The sequence below is a fragment of the Dipodomys merriami genome, unplaced genomic scaffold, assembly GCF_024711535.1.
Source record: "Dipodomys merriami isolate MVZ:Mamm:240054 unplaced genomic scaffold, mDipMer1.0.p SCAF_1842, whole genome shotgun sequence".
Classification (NCBI taxonomy): Eukaryota; Metazoa; Chordata; class Mammalia; order Rodentia; family Heteromyidae; genus Dipodomys; species Dipodomys merriami.
The window spans coordinates 359-17,693 of NW_027203207.1; the positions used below are offsets into that span (position 1 = coordinate 359).

Here is a 17,335-nt window from a genome sequence, read left to right on the forward strand (position 1 = left end):
GACCAACCAAGAGACCCGGATCTCCAGTGAACCCCCCAACCTGGAAAGGTAGGTGAGGAGCTCCGGCCCCGGGTTCGCGTCCCGGGGAGGGGGGGCTGATGGAGGTGGGAGGAAGAGGAGGAGGAGGAGGAGGAGGGTGATGGGTGATAGGAAGCCAGGGGGAAATGGGGTGCTGAGTACTTAGTACTTAGTCCTGGGGAGGGGGGAGGGGGGATGGACAATGACAGAAACAGACAGACAGACAGAAGAGACACACAGACAGATGTAGACACACAGACAGACAGACACAGACATGACACAGAGAGAGAGAGAGACACAGACAAACAGACAGACCAAGATGTGCAGACAGACAGGGAGAGACAGAGACAGGACAGACAGACACACAGACAGACATACAGACAGACAGAGACACAGAGACTGAGAGAGAGACAGAGACAGAAGAGACAGACAGGCACAGATAGTCAAACTGAGCCAGGACAGATAGACAGAGACACAGAGACAGGAAGAGACAGATGGACACAGGCACAGACAGAGACAGAGACAGAGAGACAGAGATGGACGTGAGAGAAACTGGCACAGACAGACACAGAGAGACAGACAGACAGACAGACAAAGAGACAGAAGAGAGACAGACAGGGAGAGACAGATGCACCGAGACAGATAGACATAGAGACAGACATACAGAGGCACAGAGAGACGGGCAGACAGACACAGACAGACAGACAAGTGACAGATGGAGAGAGGCAAAAGAGACAGACAGAGACAGGAAGATAGAGACAGACAGACAGACAGACACAGACAGACTAATATGAGACAGACAGATGTAGACATGGAGACAGGGAGAGACCGACAGAGGTAAATGGACAGACACAAGAGACAGACAGATGTGAACAGAGACAGACAGGAAGACACAGAGACAGAACAGACAGACAGAAGAGACACACAGACAGATGTAGACACAGAGACGGACAGACAGAGAGAGACACACACAGACAGACGAAGATGTGCAGACAGACAGGGAGAGACAGACAGAGACAGGACAGACAGACAGAGACACACAGACAGAGACACAGACAGACAGAGACACAGACAGACAGACAGGGAAAGACAGATGGCAGAAACAGAAGAGACAGACAGGCACAGACAGACAAACTGAGCCAGGACAGATAGACAGAGACACAGAGACAGGAAGAGACAGACAGACACAGGCACAGACAGAGACAGAACAGACAGACAGAGATGGACATGAGAGAAACCGGCACAGACAGACACAGAGAGACAGACAGACAGAAAAGACAGAGAGAAGTGACAGATGGAGAGAGGTAGAAGAGACAGACAGACAGAGACAAGAAACAGACAGACAGCTGTAGACACAGAGACAGGAAGGGAGATGAACAGACATGGAGAGACAGCAACAGACAGAGATAGACACAAGCACAGAGAGACAGACAGAGACAAGAGACAGACACAGAGACGGACACAGACAGAGACAAACAGACAGGGACAGAACAGACTGACAGACAGACAGATGGAGACAGGGAGAGACCGACAGAGGTAGACAGACAGACAGACTGAGACACAGATGTGAACACAGAGACTGACAGGAAGAGACAGAGACAGGACAGACAGACACAAGAGACAGAACAGACACAGACAGACAGACAGACAGACAGACAGACAGACAGAGATAAGAGACAGACAGACTCAGAGACAGACAGAGAGAGACAGATGGACAGACACAGAACAGATAGACACAGGGGCAGACTGACAGAAGAGTCAGACACAGACTGAGACAGACAGACAGACATCAACATACAGACAGACATGAGACAGAGACAGACAGACAGACAGACAGAGACAGAGACAAGTGACAGATGGAGAGAGACAGAAGAGACAGAACCAAGAAGACAGAGACAGACAGACAGAGAGACCAATGGACAGATAACAGACAGAGACAGAGAGGCAGACAGACAGAGACAGACAGAGGGAGACATGGAGACAGGGGGAGACCAACAGAGATAGACTGACAGACAGACAGACAGATAGGGAGAGACAGATGGATAGAGACAGACAGACACAGACAGAGACAGAGAGACAGAGACAGAGAAAAGACAGATGGACAGAGACAGGAAGACAGACACAGACAGAACAGACAGACAGACAGAGGCGGATGTGACAGAAACAGGCACAGACGGACAGAAAGACACAAGAGACAGACATATGAATACAGAGACATACAGGAAGAGATAGAGATAGAACAGACAGACAGACAACAGAAGAGACAGACAGATGTAGTTACAGAGACGGAAAGACAGACACAGACATGAGACAGAGAGAGACACACAGACAGACGAAGATGTACAGACAGACGGAGACACACAGAACACACACACACAGAGACACAGAGACAGACAGATGGACAGAGACAGAAGAGACACAGACAGAGAGACACAGACAGACATGAGCCAGAGACACAGACATGACTGACAGACAGACGGAGACAGTTAGATAGAATCAGAAGAGACAGACAGGCACAGACAGACAAACTGAGCCAGGACAGATAGACAGACATAGACACAGAGACAGGAAGAGACAGACAGACACAGGTACAGACAGACAGAGAGACAGACAAAGAGAAGAGACAAAAGACAGACAGACAGACAAACAGATGTACACAAAGAGACATACAGGGAGAGACAGATGCACCGAGACAGACAGACAAAGAGAACAGACAGACACAGGCACAGAGAGACGGACAGACAGAGAGAGACAAGTGACAGATGGAGAGAGACAGATGAGACAGACAGACAGACAGAGAACACAGACAGATGTAGACACAGAGACAGACAGGAAGAGACAGACAGAGACAGACATGTAGACACAGAGAGAAGAAACAGACTAAGACAGACAGACAGACAGACAGACAGAGGACACAGATGTAGACACAGAGACAGACAAGAAGAGACAGACAGTCAGAGACAGACATGTAGACACAGAGATAGAGAAGAAACAGACAGACGCAGGCACAGACAGACAGATGGGCAGACACAGAGGAGACAGATGGACAAACAGACACAGATAGAGACAAGTGACAGATGGACAGAGACAAGAGTCACACAGACAGACAGAGACAAAAGACAGACAAGTACAGACAGAAGAGAAAAGAGACAAACAGACACAGACAGGAAGACAGACGGGGACAGACAGACAGACTGAGACAGAAGAAACCGACACAGGCACAGAAAGACAGACTGAGAAGAGACAGACAGACACAGAGAGACAGAGGCATGAGAGCCAATGGACAGACAAGAGACAGAAGAGACACAGACAGACAGACATATACACAGAGACAAAGACATGAGACAGACAGACAGATGGAGACACAGAGACAGACGGACAGAGGGAACAGACACAGACTGACAGACATGAGACTGATGGACAGACAAGAGACAGACACAGAGATGAGAGACAGAGCCAGACGGAGACACAGACACAGACAGGGAGAGATAGATGGACAGACAGAACAGACAGACAGACAGATGGAGACAGGGAGAGACCGACAGAGGTAGACGGACAGACAGACAGACTGAGACAGACAGGAAGAGACAGAGACAGAATAGACAGACAGACACAAGAGACAGACAGAGACAGAACAGAAACAGACAGAGATAAGAGACAGACAGACAGGGAGACAGACAGACACAGGCAGACACAGAGACAGAGAGACAGATGGACAGACACAGAACAGATAGACGCAGGGGCAGACAGACCGACAGAGAAAAGAGTCAGATACAGACAGACAGACAGACAGACGTCAACACAGAGACAGACATGAGACAGAGACAGACAGACACAAGTGACAGATGGAGAGAGGCAGAAGAGACAGACAGACGAGCCAGGAAGACAGAAACAGACAGACAGACAGACAGACAGACAGACAGACAGACAGACAGACAGAGGACACAGATGTAGACACAGAGACAGACAGACAGACACAGACTGAGACAGAAGAGACCCAGACAGACAGACAGACAGATGTACACACAGAGACACACAGGAAGAGAAACGGATAGAGACAGACACAGGCATAGACAGACAGACATAGAGACAAGAGACAGATGGACAGAGACAGAAGAGACAAAGAGACAGACAGGCACAGTCACAGACAGACAAACTCAGCCAGGACAGATAGACAGACATAGACACAGAGACAGGAAGAGACGGACGGACACAGGCACAGACAGACAGAGACAGAACAGACAGACAGACAGACAGACAGAGATGGATGTGAGAGAAACTGGCACAGACAGACACAGAGAGACAGACAGACAAAGAGAAGAGACAGAAGAGACAGACAGGGACAGACAGACAGATGTACACACAGAGACAGACAGGGAGAGACAGATGCACAGAGACAGACAAAGACAAGAGACAGACAGACAGACACAGACAAAGACAAGTGACAGATGGAGAGAGACAGACGAGACAGACAGATGGAGCCAGGAAGACAAAGACAGACAGACAGAGGACACAGACAGATGTAGAGACAGTGACAGGAAGAGACAGACGGACACAGGGACAGACAGACAGAGACAGGGACAGACAGACAGAAGAGACAGACATGTAGACACAGAGACAGAGAAGAAACAGACTCAGACAGACAGACGCAGGCACAGACAGACAGATGGGCAGACAGAGGAGACAGATGGACAGACAGACAGACACAGAGACAGGCATGAAGGGAGATGGACAGACACGGAGAGACAGACAGACAGAGACAGAGACAGACAGGAAGAGACACAGACAGATGGACAGAGACAGGAAGACAGACAGACAGACAGAACAGACCAACAGAGATAGACACAGGCACAGAGAGACAGACAGACAGAGACAAGAGACAGACGGGGACAGACAGACTGAGACAGAAGAGACACCAAGACAGATAGACAGAGACAGACGGACAGACAGAAACGAAAGACACACAGAGACAGACTGAGACAGAAGAGATCCAGACAGACAGATGTACACACACAGACGGACAGGAAGAGAGTCGGACAGAGACAGAGACAAGAGACAGATGGACAGAGACAGACAGACATGAGACTGGTAGACAGACACAGGGAGAGACAGAGATAACAGACAGACAGATGTCAACACAGACAGACAGAGACAAAAGACAGAGACAAACAGAGATGTGGAGACAGACAGATGTCAACACAGACAGTGATGGAACAGACAGACAGACAAGATTGATGGACAGACAAGAGACAGAGATAGAGAAACCCAGACAGACAGACGGAGATGTACAGACAGATGGAGACACAGAGATAGACAGGGAAAGACAGAACAGACAGACAGACATGAGACCAATGGACAGATAACAGAGAGAGACAGAGAGACACAGAGACAGACAGACAGACAGAGACACAGAGACAGGGAGAGACTGACAGAGGTAGATGGACAGAGACAGGCAGATGTCAACACAGACAGACAGAGATAAGAGACAGAGACAGACACAGAGACAGACAGAGACACAGACAGACAGGGACACAGACAGACAGATACAGACAGACAGAGATAAGAGACAGACAGAGGGAGACAGACATAAGAGACAGACACAGACAGACAGACACAGAGGCAGACAGGGAGTGACAGACCAGACAGACAGACATGAGACCAATGGACAGATAACAGACAGAGACAGAAAGGCAGACAGACAGACAGATAAGAGACAGACAGACAGATGTCAACACAGGGACAGACAGATAAGGAGACAGACAGACACAGACAAAGACAGAGAGATAGACATGGAGAGACAGATGGACAGAGACAGACAGACAGAGCAGGTCTTCCCGGTCTCTTTTTCCTTGTGTCTCTCGACTTCCTGATCATATTCCTGTTGGTTGGTGTTTTCCTTCTTCCTCTTCTGTCTCCTCTTCCTCTTCCATCTTCTCTTCCATCTCCTCTTCTTCTTCCATTTCCTCTTCCTCTTCCATCTCCTCTTCCGTCTCCTCTTCCATCTCCTCTTCCATCTCCTCTTCCGTCTCCTCTTCCCTCTTCTCTTCCTCTTCCGTCTCCTCTTCCATCTTCTCTTCTGTCTCCTCTTTCTCTTCCATCTCCTCTTCCTCTTCCGTCTCCTCTTCCGTCTCCTCTTCCATCTCCTCTTCCATCTCCTCTTCCTCTCCTCTTCCATCTCCTCTTCCTCTCCTCTTCCTCTTCCATCTCCTCTTCCTCTCCTCTTCCTCTTCCATCTCCTCTTCGATCTCCTCTTCCTCTTCCATCTCCTCTTCCTCTTCCGTCTCCTCTTCCATCTCCTCTTCCTCTTCCGTCTCCTCTTCCTCTTCCGTCTCCCCTTCTGTCTCCTCTTCCTCTTCCATCTCCTCTTCCGTCTCCTCTTCCGTCTCCTCTTCCATCTGCCCTTCCGTCTCCTCTTCCTCTTCCATCTCCTCTTCTGTCTCCTCTTCCTCTTCTGTCTCCTCTTCCATCTCCTCTTCCATCTTCTCTTCCATCTCCTCTACCGTCTCCTCTTCCATCTCCTCTTCCATCTCCTTTTCCTCTTCCATCTCCTCTTCTGTGTCCTCTTCCATGTCCTCTTCCTCTTCCATCTCTTCTATCTCCTCTCCGGTCTCCTCTTCCATCTCCTCTTCCTCTTCCATCTCCTCTTCCTCTTCCATCTCCTCTTCCTCTTCCATCTCCTCTTCCATCTCCTCTTCCTTCTCCTCTTCCATCTCCTCTTCCATCTCCTCTTCCTCTCCCATCTCCTCTTCCATCTCCTCTTCCATCTCTTCCGTCTCCTCTTCCATCTCCTCCGTCTCCTCTTCCATCTCCTCTTCCTCTCCCATCTCCTCTCCCATCTCCTCTTCCATCTCCTCTTCCGTCTCCTCTTCCTCTCCCGTCTCCTCTTCCGTCTCCTCTTCCTTTTCCATCTCCTCTTCCGTCTCCTCTTCCGTCTCCTCTTCCGTCTCCTCTTCTATCTCCTCTTCTGTCTCCTCTTCCATCTCCTCTTCCTCTTCCATCTCCTTTTCCTCTTCCATCTCCTCTTCTGTCTCCTTTTCCATCTCCTCTTCCTCTTCCATCTCCTCTTTCATCTCCTCTTCCTCTTCCATCTCCTCTTCCTCTTCCCCTTCCTCTTCCTCGTGTCCATGTCCTTCTTCCTCTTCCTGTTCTTCTGATACATCTCCTTCCTCTTCCCATTCTCCTTCCTCTTCCTCCCCGTTGTCTCCCTGACCCCCACAGGTCGCCTCACATCCTTGAACCTCCATCCCCGGGCCTCCAACTTCCAGCCTCCATCCCTGGCCTCCATCCTTGGGCCTCCACCCCCTTGGACCTCCATCTCCAGCCTCCACTCCTGGCCTCCATCCCCAGCCTCCACCCCATTTGGCCTACTTTCCTCTATCCACAGGGCCTCCATCCCTAGCCTCCACCCTCCTGGGCCTCCTTCCCTGGGCCTCCAACTTCCAGTCTCCATCCCCAGCCTCCACCCCATTAGGCCTCCATCCCTGGGCCTCCATCCCCAGCCTCCAATACCTCTGGGCCTCCTTCTCTGGCCTCCAACTTACAGTCTCCATCCTCAGCCTCTACCTCTGGCCTCCACCTTCCTGGACCTCCATCCCCAGTCTCCATACCTGGCCTCTAACCCTGAGGCCCCCATCCCTGGACCTCCACTTTCCTTAGGCCTCCATCCCTGGGCCTCCAGCCCCTGGGCCTCCAACTTCCAGTCTCCTTCCTCAGCCTCCACCCCTATCCTCCACCCTGTTGGACCTCCATCCCCAGTCTCCACCCTGGCCTCTAATCCCTAGGCCTCCTTCCCTGGGCCTCCAACTTCCAGCCTCCATTTCCCTGGGCCTCCACCCCTGGGCCTCCATCCCCAGCCTCCCCCCCTCCATCCCAGCCCCAGGATGGGGGGCCCCCGCCCCTGGGCCTCGCTGCTGCTGCTGCTGCTCCTGTGTGGCCCCCACCCAGCCCCTGCCACCCGCTGCCCCAGGACCTGCGCCTGCTACGTCCCCACCGAGCTCCACTGCACCTTCCGCAGCCTCAGGGCCGTGCCCCACGTGCTGGACCCCAAGATAGAGCGCGTGAACCTGGGGTGAGGCCTGGGGGGGGAGGGGGGAAGGAAGGGAAGGAAGAGGAAGGAAGGAAGGAAGGAAGGAAGGAAGGAAGGAAAGAAGGAGGGAAGGAGGGAAAGAAGGAAGGAGAGAAGGAGGGAAGGAAGGAAGATGGAGGGAAGGAAGGGAGGATAGAAGGAAGGAAGGAAGGAGGGAAGGAAAGAAGGAAGGAGGGAAGGAAGGAGGGAGGGAAGGAAGGAGGGAGGGAGGGAAGGAAGGAAGGAAGGAGGGAAGGATGGAAGGAAGGAAGGAGGGAGAGAAGGAAGGAAGGAAGGAAGGAAGGAAGGAAGGAGGGAAGGAAGGAAGGAAGGAAGGAAGGAAGGAAGGAGGGAAGGAGGGAGGGAAGGAAGGAAGGAGGGAGGGAAGGAAGGAAGGAAGGAAGGAAGGAAGGAGGGAAGGAGGGAGGGAAGGAAGGAAGGAGGGAGGGAAGGAAGGAAGGAAGCGAGGGAGGAAAGGAAGGAAAGAAGGAAGGAAGGAAGATGATGATGAGTATTGATTCATTATTCTTGACCCTGACCCGGAAACAAAAGTCCTGCCCTCCCAGCGCTGGTTTTCAGGCTGGTTTCCTGATTTCCTCTTCCTGTCCTCTCATCTGTTGAATTAGGTTCAACCACATCCGGGTCCTGACGCACGCTTCCTTCTCCGGTCTCGCGAGACTTCAGCTGCTGCTGCTGCACGGAAACGAGATCGCGGACATCACCGAGGGCGCCCTGAGTGACCTGGGTGCACTGCAGGTGCGCAGGGAGCGGGCGGAATTGGAAGGAAGTGGAAGGAAGTTTGGCAGGAAGTGGGGCAGAAATACGCAGTGAAGTGGGACAAAGTAGGGGAGGAAGTGGGGTGGAAGTTTGAGGAAATAGATACGGAAGTGGGAGGAAGTAGGGCTGGAAGTGGGAAGGAAGTTGGAGGAAGAAGGAAGTGGGAAAAGAGTAGGGAGGAAGGAGGGGGGAAATGCGGAGGAAGACAGGCAGAAATGGGGATCAAATAGCAAAGGAAGTGGGGAGGAAGTAGGGAATCAATGGAGGAAGTAGAGACAGACATGGAAGGAAGTCGAGGCAGAAGGGAGGCGGAAGTGGGGCAGAAGTGAGACGGAAATGGATAAGGACCTGGGAAGAAGTAGGGCCGGAAGTGTAGCCGGATGTTGAGTGGAAATAGGGAAGGAAGTGGAGCAGAAGTGGGTCGGAAGTAGTGAGGATATGGATCTGGAAGTGGAAGTAGGGCCGGAAGTGGGATGGAAATCGGGAAGTAGGGAGGAAGTGTGAGGAAGTAGGGACGAAAATAAGCCGGAAGTGGGGAGGAAGTGGGAGGAACTAGGGGTGGAAGTGGGGCGGAAGTGGTTAGGATAGGGTTCCGGAAGTGAGAAGTGGGGTGGAAATAGGGAAGGAAGTGGGGAGGAAGCAGGACGAAGTAGGGGCAGAAGTAAGGCGGAAGTGGGGCGGAAGTGGTGAGGATATGGATCCGGAAGTGGAGTGAAAATAGGGAAGGAAGTGGGGAGGAAGTGGGGGCGGAAGTGACCCAGAAGTGGGGAATGATATATAGCCAGAAGAGGGGAAGAAAGTGGAAATAGGACCATGGGTAGGATCGGAAGTGGGGCAGAAATAAGGAAGGAAATGGATAAGAAGTGGGAGGAAGTCGGGGCTGAAGTGAGGCGGAAGTGAGCCAGAAGTGGGGCAGAAGTGGTGAGGATATGGATCCAGAAGTGACAGGAAGTAGGGCCGTAACTTGGAGGAAGTAGAGGCGGAAGCCAGCCGGAAGTGGGGAGGAAGTGACCCGGAACTGGGGCGGAAGTAAGTCGGAAGTAGGGAGGAAGTGAGACTGGGGCAGAAGTGGGAATGGAAGAAGTGAGGAAATGTACTTGGAAGTGGGAGGAAGTAGAGGCAGAATTCGGCAGAAGCCGGATGTGGAGCAGAAGTGTGACAGGAAGTGGTACGGAAATAGGGCAGAAGTGAGACCGGAAGGGGGTGAAAGAGACCGGAAGTGGGGCGGAAGTGACCCCGAAGTGGCCCTTCGGATCCCAGAAATGCCCCCTTTGACCCACGCAGGTGCTGAAGCTGAGCTACAACCAGCTTCGGGCACTGCACACGGGCTCCCTGCGGGGCCTGCGGCGCCTGTCCCGGCTGTACCTGGACCACAACCGGCTGGAGTCGGTGCACCCATGGGCACTGCTGGGGCTGGCATCGTTGCGGCTGCTGCGTCTGGATGGGAACCGGCTGGCGGCGCTGGCGCCCGAGGGGCTGGCCACGCTGCGTGTGCGCGGGGTCCCGGCGTGCACGCTGGGCGTGCTGCACCTGGCTGGGAACCGCCTGGCAGCGCTGCCTGCCGGCACCCTGGCCCGCGCACCCGCGCTGCGCGTGCTGCATCTGCAGGGTAACCCCTGGGCCTGCGGCTGCCGCGCGCGCTGGATGGAGGGCCTGCAGGGGCGGGGCCGAGGTGAGCAGAGGGGGCGTGGTCAAGCGCAGGCCAATGAGAGGGCGGGGCGGGGCTGAGGCGATGCAGAGAGGGAGCGTGACCAAGATACAGCCAGTGAAAAAGGACGGGGTCGTGGCTGGGCGTAAGTGAGTAGCCAAGCTCCCCGAGTCACGTGGGGCAGAGGCGTGGCTGAGGTGCCCAGGGGGGCGTGGCCGAGCTCCAGCCAGTAAAAAACGGCAGCAGTGTGGCTGGGCGTGGCTGGGCATTAGTGAGGAGCTGCAGGGGGCGTGGCCAAGGTCTAGCCACTAAGGCGGGGCGGGGACATTGCTGAGGCTCCACAGGGAGGGTGTGGCCCAGCTTCAGCCACTCAGGCAGGGCGAGGGTGTGGCTAAGACTCCACGGGGGCGTGGCCGAGGTCCAGCCAGTCAGGTGAGATGAGGACGTGGCTGAGGTGACACGGGGGCATGGCTGAGCTCCAGCCAGTCAGGCAGGGCAGGGGTGTGGCTGAGGCTCGGCAGGGGGTGTGGCCAATCTCCAGCCAGTCAGGCATGGCGGGGGCGTGGCTGAGAACCCCTAGGAAGGGCGTGGCTGAGCTCCAGCCAGTCAGGCGCGGCGGGAGCGTGGCCGAGGCTCCCCAGGGGGGCGTGTCCCATGTCAGCCCCGCCCCTCTCCCATCCCCCCCTGCAGGCATGCTGCGCTGTGGGAAGGAACAGGCGTGCGCGGCCTGCGCCAGCCCCACTGACCGCCGCGGCCTGGACCTGCGTCGCCTGCCACCACGCATGCGCTGTCGGTCGCCGCGCATCCTCACTGACCCGGCGGATGGCGAGGAGCCGCCAGAAGCGGAAGTGGAGGCAGAGGAAGAGGAAGTGGAGGACGGGGAGGATGTGGGCGAGGTGCGGCTGAGGCTGACAGACGCCCGTGGCCGCACCGCCCACCTTGCCTGCCGCCTGCGGCGCGCGCCCGTCGTGCGCGACCTCGACGTGCGGCCCGGCCTCGCCCCCCACACCCCTGCGCACGTGCGCCTGATGCTCAGTGCCGCCCTCGTCTGCTATGCTGACCCTGCCCACCTCGCACATGCCCGCCGCCTGCTGGGAGGCGATGACACTGATGACGTCGCGCTGATGCTGCGCTGGGACCCGGAGGCGCCGCACCATGCCCACCTGGATGGGGACCTGGGAGATGGATCCGGGGAAGGCCACGCCCAACCCTCGGGCGGAGACCCTGATGGGGATGAGCTGTATCAGGACAGGCACCCGGATGTAGGCCACGCCCACCGTCAGGGTGGAGACCCGGATGTGGACCATATGTATCAGGCCACAGACTCAGATTTAGGCCAGGCCCACCATCGAACCAGGAACCCTGATATAGGCCACGTCCACCAGGGAGCCAGAGACCCTGATGTAGGCCCTGCCCACGCTCAGGACAGAGACCCGCTTGTAGGCCACACCCATCTGCAGGACAAATACCCGGATGTAGGCTATATGTATCAAGCCCGAGACCCGGATGTAGGGCCCTCCCGCCAGCAGGACAGACACCCGGATGTAGGCCATGAATATGATCAGGACATAGGCCCCGCCCACCCTCAGGACAGAGACCCTGATGTCAATGACCCGGATGAGGGCCCCGCCCACTCTGAGGACAGAGACCCGGATGTAGGCCCCGGGTATGACCAGGATGGAGGCCACGCCCACCCTGAGGCCAGTTTCCCGGATGTCCATGACCCGGATGTGGGCAAGGCCTACCGCCTGGTTCGCGGCCCTGGTGCGTCGTCATCGTCGCCGATGTCACTTCCGGGCGTGGTGGCCCGGCTGTGGGCGCGGCCTGCCTGGCTTCTGCAGCCCGAGCTGACGCTGCGCTGGGCCGGGCTGCGCGGGCCACACATACATCTGACGTGGACGGCGTGCGTGCATGGCCCCGAGGACCCGGAGGACGCGCCCTGGGTGACCCTCGACCCCCGTGATGACCCCGATGACGTGCACGTGGTGACCCCGGGGCAGACTCTGCGGCTGCACTGTGCGGCGCAGGGCTCGGAAACGCCACGCGTGGCCTGGACGCGGCCCGACGGCTCCATCCTGCGGGGCGATGACGGCGGCCATGACGGGGGGACAACGCTGGAGATCCGCGGGGTGCGCCAGGCTGATGCTGGATGGTACCGCTGCGAGGCCCGAGTGGGGCGCCGCGGGGAAACCGAGGCACGGCACGTGGCCTACGGCGGGGACGGAGCCACGGGGTCCGGGGCCTACGTGGAGGAGGAAGCCATGGAATCTGAGGCCTATGGTGTGAATGAAGCCATAGGATCCAAGGCCTACGCTGAGGAGAAAGCCACGAGATCTGAGGCCTACGCTGAGGAAAAAGCCACAAGATCCGAGGCCTACCCTGAGGAGAAAGCCACAGGATCCCAGGCCTATGCTGAGGAGAAAGCCATCAAATCTGAGGCCTATGACATGAATGAAGCCATAGGATCTGAGGCCTACACTGAGGAGAAAGCCAAAGGATCCAGTGCCTATGGCTCAGATGAAGCCATGAGATCCGAGGCCTACACTGAGGAAAAAGCCACAAAATCTCAGACCTATGGTGAAGAAAAAGCCATAGAGTCCGAGGCTTACGCTGTGAATGAAGCCATAGAATCCGAGGCCTATGGTGCAAATGAAGCCATAGAATTCGAGGCCTTCACTGAGGAAAAAGCCATAGGATCTGAGGCCTACACAGAGGAGAAAGCCATAGGCCCCGCAGCCTACACCGTGTCTGAAGCCACAGGCCGTGCAGCCTTTGACACCTCTGAAGCCACAGGCCCCGCAGCCCCGTCTGCAGCCCCAGGCCCCGCGGCCTTTGATGCCTCTGAAGCCACAGCCCCCTCGGCCTACGCTCTGTCTGCAGCCCCAGGCCCCGCGGCCTTTGATGCCTCTGAAGCCACAGCCCCCGCGGCCTACGCCCCATCTGCAGCCCCGGGCCCTGTGGCCTACGGTGGCTTTGAGGCCGCCATGGCAGGCCGGGCGCAGCGCGTGTTCGTGGTGGCGTCGCGGGCGCCAGCGGCCACGGCTCTGGCACTGCCTGTGGGCGCTGCGCTGCAGCTGGGCTGCCGGGCAGAGGCGGACCCGGCGGCGCGCGTGGGCTGGCTGCTGCCCGGCGGGCGCTGGGCCTGGGCGGGGACGGAGCTGGGGACGGACGGCGTCGGGGTCGGGGCGGACGGGACACTGACGCTGCCCGCGCTGGGTCCGCGGCACAGTGGACGCTATGTGTGCGTGGCCGCCAACGCGCTGGGGATGGCGCGCTGGGATGCGGACGTCAGCGTGGGCGGGGCGGCGGGGGACAAGATGGCGGAATCAAAGATGGAAGAATCCAAGATGACGGAAAGCAAGATGGCCAAAACCAAGATGGCGGAATCAAAGATGAAAGGCAGCAAGATGGCGGAAAACAAGATGGAGGGAATTAAGATGGCGGATTCCAAGATAGTGGACACCAAGATGGCGGAATCCAAAATGGAGGGGAGCAAGATGACCGAAAACATGACAGAATCTAACATGCCCGACGCCAACATGGCGGATTCCAAGATGGCCAAAAACAAGATGGTGGACACCAAGATGGCGGAATCAAACATGGAGAGAAACAAGATGGAGGAATCCAAGATGGAGGGAACCAAGATGGCCGAATCCAACATGGCCGACACCAACATGGCAGATTCCAAGATGGTGGACGCCAAGATGGCGAAATCCAAAATGGAGGGAAACAAGATCGTGGAAAGCAACATGGCGGAATCCAAGATGGAAGGAATCAAGATGGCAGAAAACAAGATGGAAGGAATAAAGATGGCCGAAAACAAGGTGGTGGAATCAAAGATGGAGGGAACCAACATGGCGGAATCCCAGATGGAGGAATTCAAGATGGAGGGAATTAAGATGGCGGATTCCAAGATGGTGGAGGCCAAGATGGCGGATTCAAAAATGGCGGATTCCAAGATGGTGGGCGCCGCTGCGGAAGCGGCCGCGGGGGCGTCGCGCGGCGCTGACGTCGTTGTTGACGCGCCAAGCTCGGGCCCGGGCACAGGGGAAGCACGGCTGTGGCGTCGGCGTCTTGCGGGCGCCCCTGGGCGTGGGCGGCAGCGGCGTCCGCCGCCTCCGCCTCCCCCTCCCGCCCCACGCGCCGCCCCCGCCGGGCGCGGGTTCCAGCCCGCCTTACCGCGCCGCCCGCGCCCACCAGTGGCTGCCGAGCACATCCGGCCCGAGCACTGGGCGCGCATCCTGGCACGCGTGCGCGGCCGCGGCAGGGGCGACTTCCGGGCCCCGCCCACCCTGCTTCCGGTCTCCATGGAGACCTCCCCGCTTCCGGCGTCTACACTTCCGGTTTCCACGCAAATATCCCCACTTCCGGTCTCTGTGTCTTCTGTCGACCCACTTCCAGTCTCTACTCGGACCTCACCACTTCCGGTCTCCACTCAGACCACCCCACTTCCGGTCTCCACACTGCCGGTTTCCACTCGAACATCACCACTTCCTGTCTTCACTACTTCTGCCTACCCACTTCCGCTTTCCCCACGGACCTCCCCACTTCCAGTCTCCACTCGGACCCCTGCACTTCCTGCCTCCACACTTCCAGTTTCCACTCGAAAATTCCTACTTCCGGTCTCCTCTCGGACCACCCCACTTCCGGCTTCCACACTTCCGGTTTTGTCTCGAACATCCCCACTTCTGGGCTCCAATTGCAAATCTACACTTCCGTTCTCCACGCGGAGATCCCCACTTCCGATCTCCATTCGGACCACCCCACTTCCTGTTTCCCCACTTCCGGTTTCCACTCGGAAATCCCCACTTCCGGCCTCCACTACTTCGGCCTACCCACTTCCGTTTTCGACTGAGAGATCCCCACTTCCGGCTTCCACACCTCCGGTTTACCCATGGACCTCCCCACTTCCGGTCTCCAGTCGGACCACCCGACTTCCGGTTACCACTCGGAGATCCCCACTTCCGACTTCCACACTTCCGGTCTCCCCACGGACCTCTCCACTTCTGGTTTTGACACTGACATCCCCACTTCCGGCCTCCACCCCTAGAGCATCCGCTGCTCCGACCTCTGCACTCCCGTCCTCCTCACTTCTGTCCTCCTCACTTCCGGCCTCCTTACTTCCGGCCCCCAGGAGGCTTGGCGGCGGCCGCAGGCGGGAACGACAGCACAAAGCCCACCGCACCTGGCTGGGCCCCACGGCGAACCCCCGTGACCCCGTGGTTACAACCCTGCACGGCCGTGGCCCGGATGCCCTCCCTTCCCGTCCTGCGGCTTCCCCTGACAGTGACCCCAGGACCTTTGACCTGCGACCCCCAGCCCCGCCCGCTGTGACCCCGCCTCGTGGCACCTGGAACGAGCTGGACACGGGTGAGCCTCAGTTTACCCATCTGTTTCCTGCAGGCTCTTGGCATGGGGGCGGGGGACTGAGGGGAGCCAGATGGGAGGTGGAGGTTAGCGGTCACAGGGAGGATACAAGACAGTCAGAGGTCACGGGGAGGTTAGGGGTCATGGGGGGTCAGAGGTCACAGGGAAGTCAGGGGTCACAGTCGGGTCAGCGGTTGCAGAGAGGTCAGAGGTCATGAAGAGGTTACGGGGAGGTGAGAGGCCATGGGCAGGTGAGAAGTGGATGGGAGGTCAAAGGTCATGGGGAACTCAGGGGTCATGGAGAGGTCACGGGGAGGTCTCGGGAGGGTCACTGGGAGGTCAGAGGTCATGGGCAAGCCAGGAGTCACAGGAGGTCAGAGGTCACAGAGTAGTCAGAGGTCATGGAGAGGTCACAGGGAGGTCAGGGGTCACTGGGAGGGCAGAGGGCATGGACAGGTCAGAGGTCATGGGGCGAAGTCCTTTACTCTGTCTGTCTGTTGTCTGTGTTCCTGGCCGTGTGGGGCACAGGATGACTGGGGAGACAAACACACACGCACGGACAGACAGGCAGACAGACATAGAGCAGACAGATAGAGGGACAGATGGATAGACAGACAGACAGACAGATAGGTGGATAGACGGATGAATGGACGGATAGACAGAGCCATAGAGAGACAGACAGACAGATGGACAGAAGGTCGGATAGACAGGTAGACAGTAGACAGACAGATGGACAGATAGATAGACAGATAGACTGATAGATAGACAGAGCTATAGACAGATAGACAGAGAGATACATGGACAGATGGATGGAGAGACAGACAGACATGGAAACATACATGGTTGGATGGATGGATAGATAGGTAGACAGACAGAAAGCTGGATGGATAGATAGACAGACCAATGGACAGATAGACAGACAGAGCCATAGACAAAGAGATAGATGGACAGATGGATGGGTAGACAGACAGACAGACTGATGGATGTATAGACAGATAGGTAGACAGACACCAGACAGACGGATGGATACAGAGACAGGTGGACAGATGGACGGACAGAAGGACGGATAGACAGGTAGACAGATAGTAGATAGATAGAAGGACAGATGGACAGATAGATAGGTAGACAGACAGACAGACAGATAAACCAATGGACAGATAGACAGAGCCATAGAGAGACAGACAGAGAGATACATGGACTGATGGACGGATAAACAGACAGATAGACTGATGGACGGATAGACAGAGCCATGGACAGACAGACACCAGAGACATGGACAGATAGAAAGAGACAGACGGACAGACCGACCAATGGAAGGATGGACAGACAGAGCCATAGAGAGACAGACAGACAGAGAGATACATGGACAGATGGATGGATAGACAGACAGACAGATAGAAACATACATGGTTGGATGGATGGATAGGTAGACAGACAGACAGACAGACAGACAGACAGAC

At 56.4% G+C, this 17,335-nt stretch overlaps 1 protein-coding gene across 1 annotated transcript in view; it reads left to right on the top strand.

Annotated features, from left to right (window-relative positions):
• The window catches only part of LOC138830147 (matrix-remodeling-associated protein 5-like), a gene marked incomplete at its 5' end in the record, with an annotated part of 26,116 nt that continues 8,781 nt past the window's right edge, over window positions 1-17,335 (top strand). Inside the window, 5 exons of the mRNA XM_070026581.1 lie at window positions 1-48; window positions 7,985-8,086; window positions 8,710-8,839; window positions 10,145-10,532; window positions 11,199-15,878. Of these exons, the coding sequence (XP_069882682.1) occupies window positions 1-48; window positions 7,985-8,086; window positions 8,710-8,839; window positions 10,145-10,532; window positions 11,199-15,878 (5,348 nt within the window). The remainder of the gene's footprint in view (window positions 49-7,984; window positions 8,087-8,709; window positions 8,840-10,144; window positions 10,533-11,198; window positions 15,879-17,335) is intronic.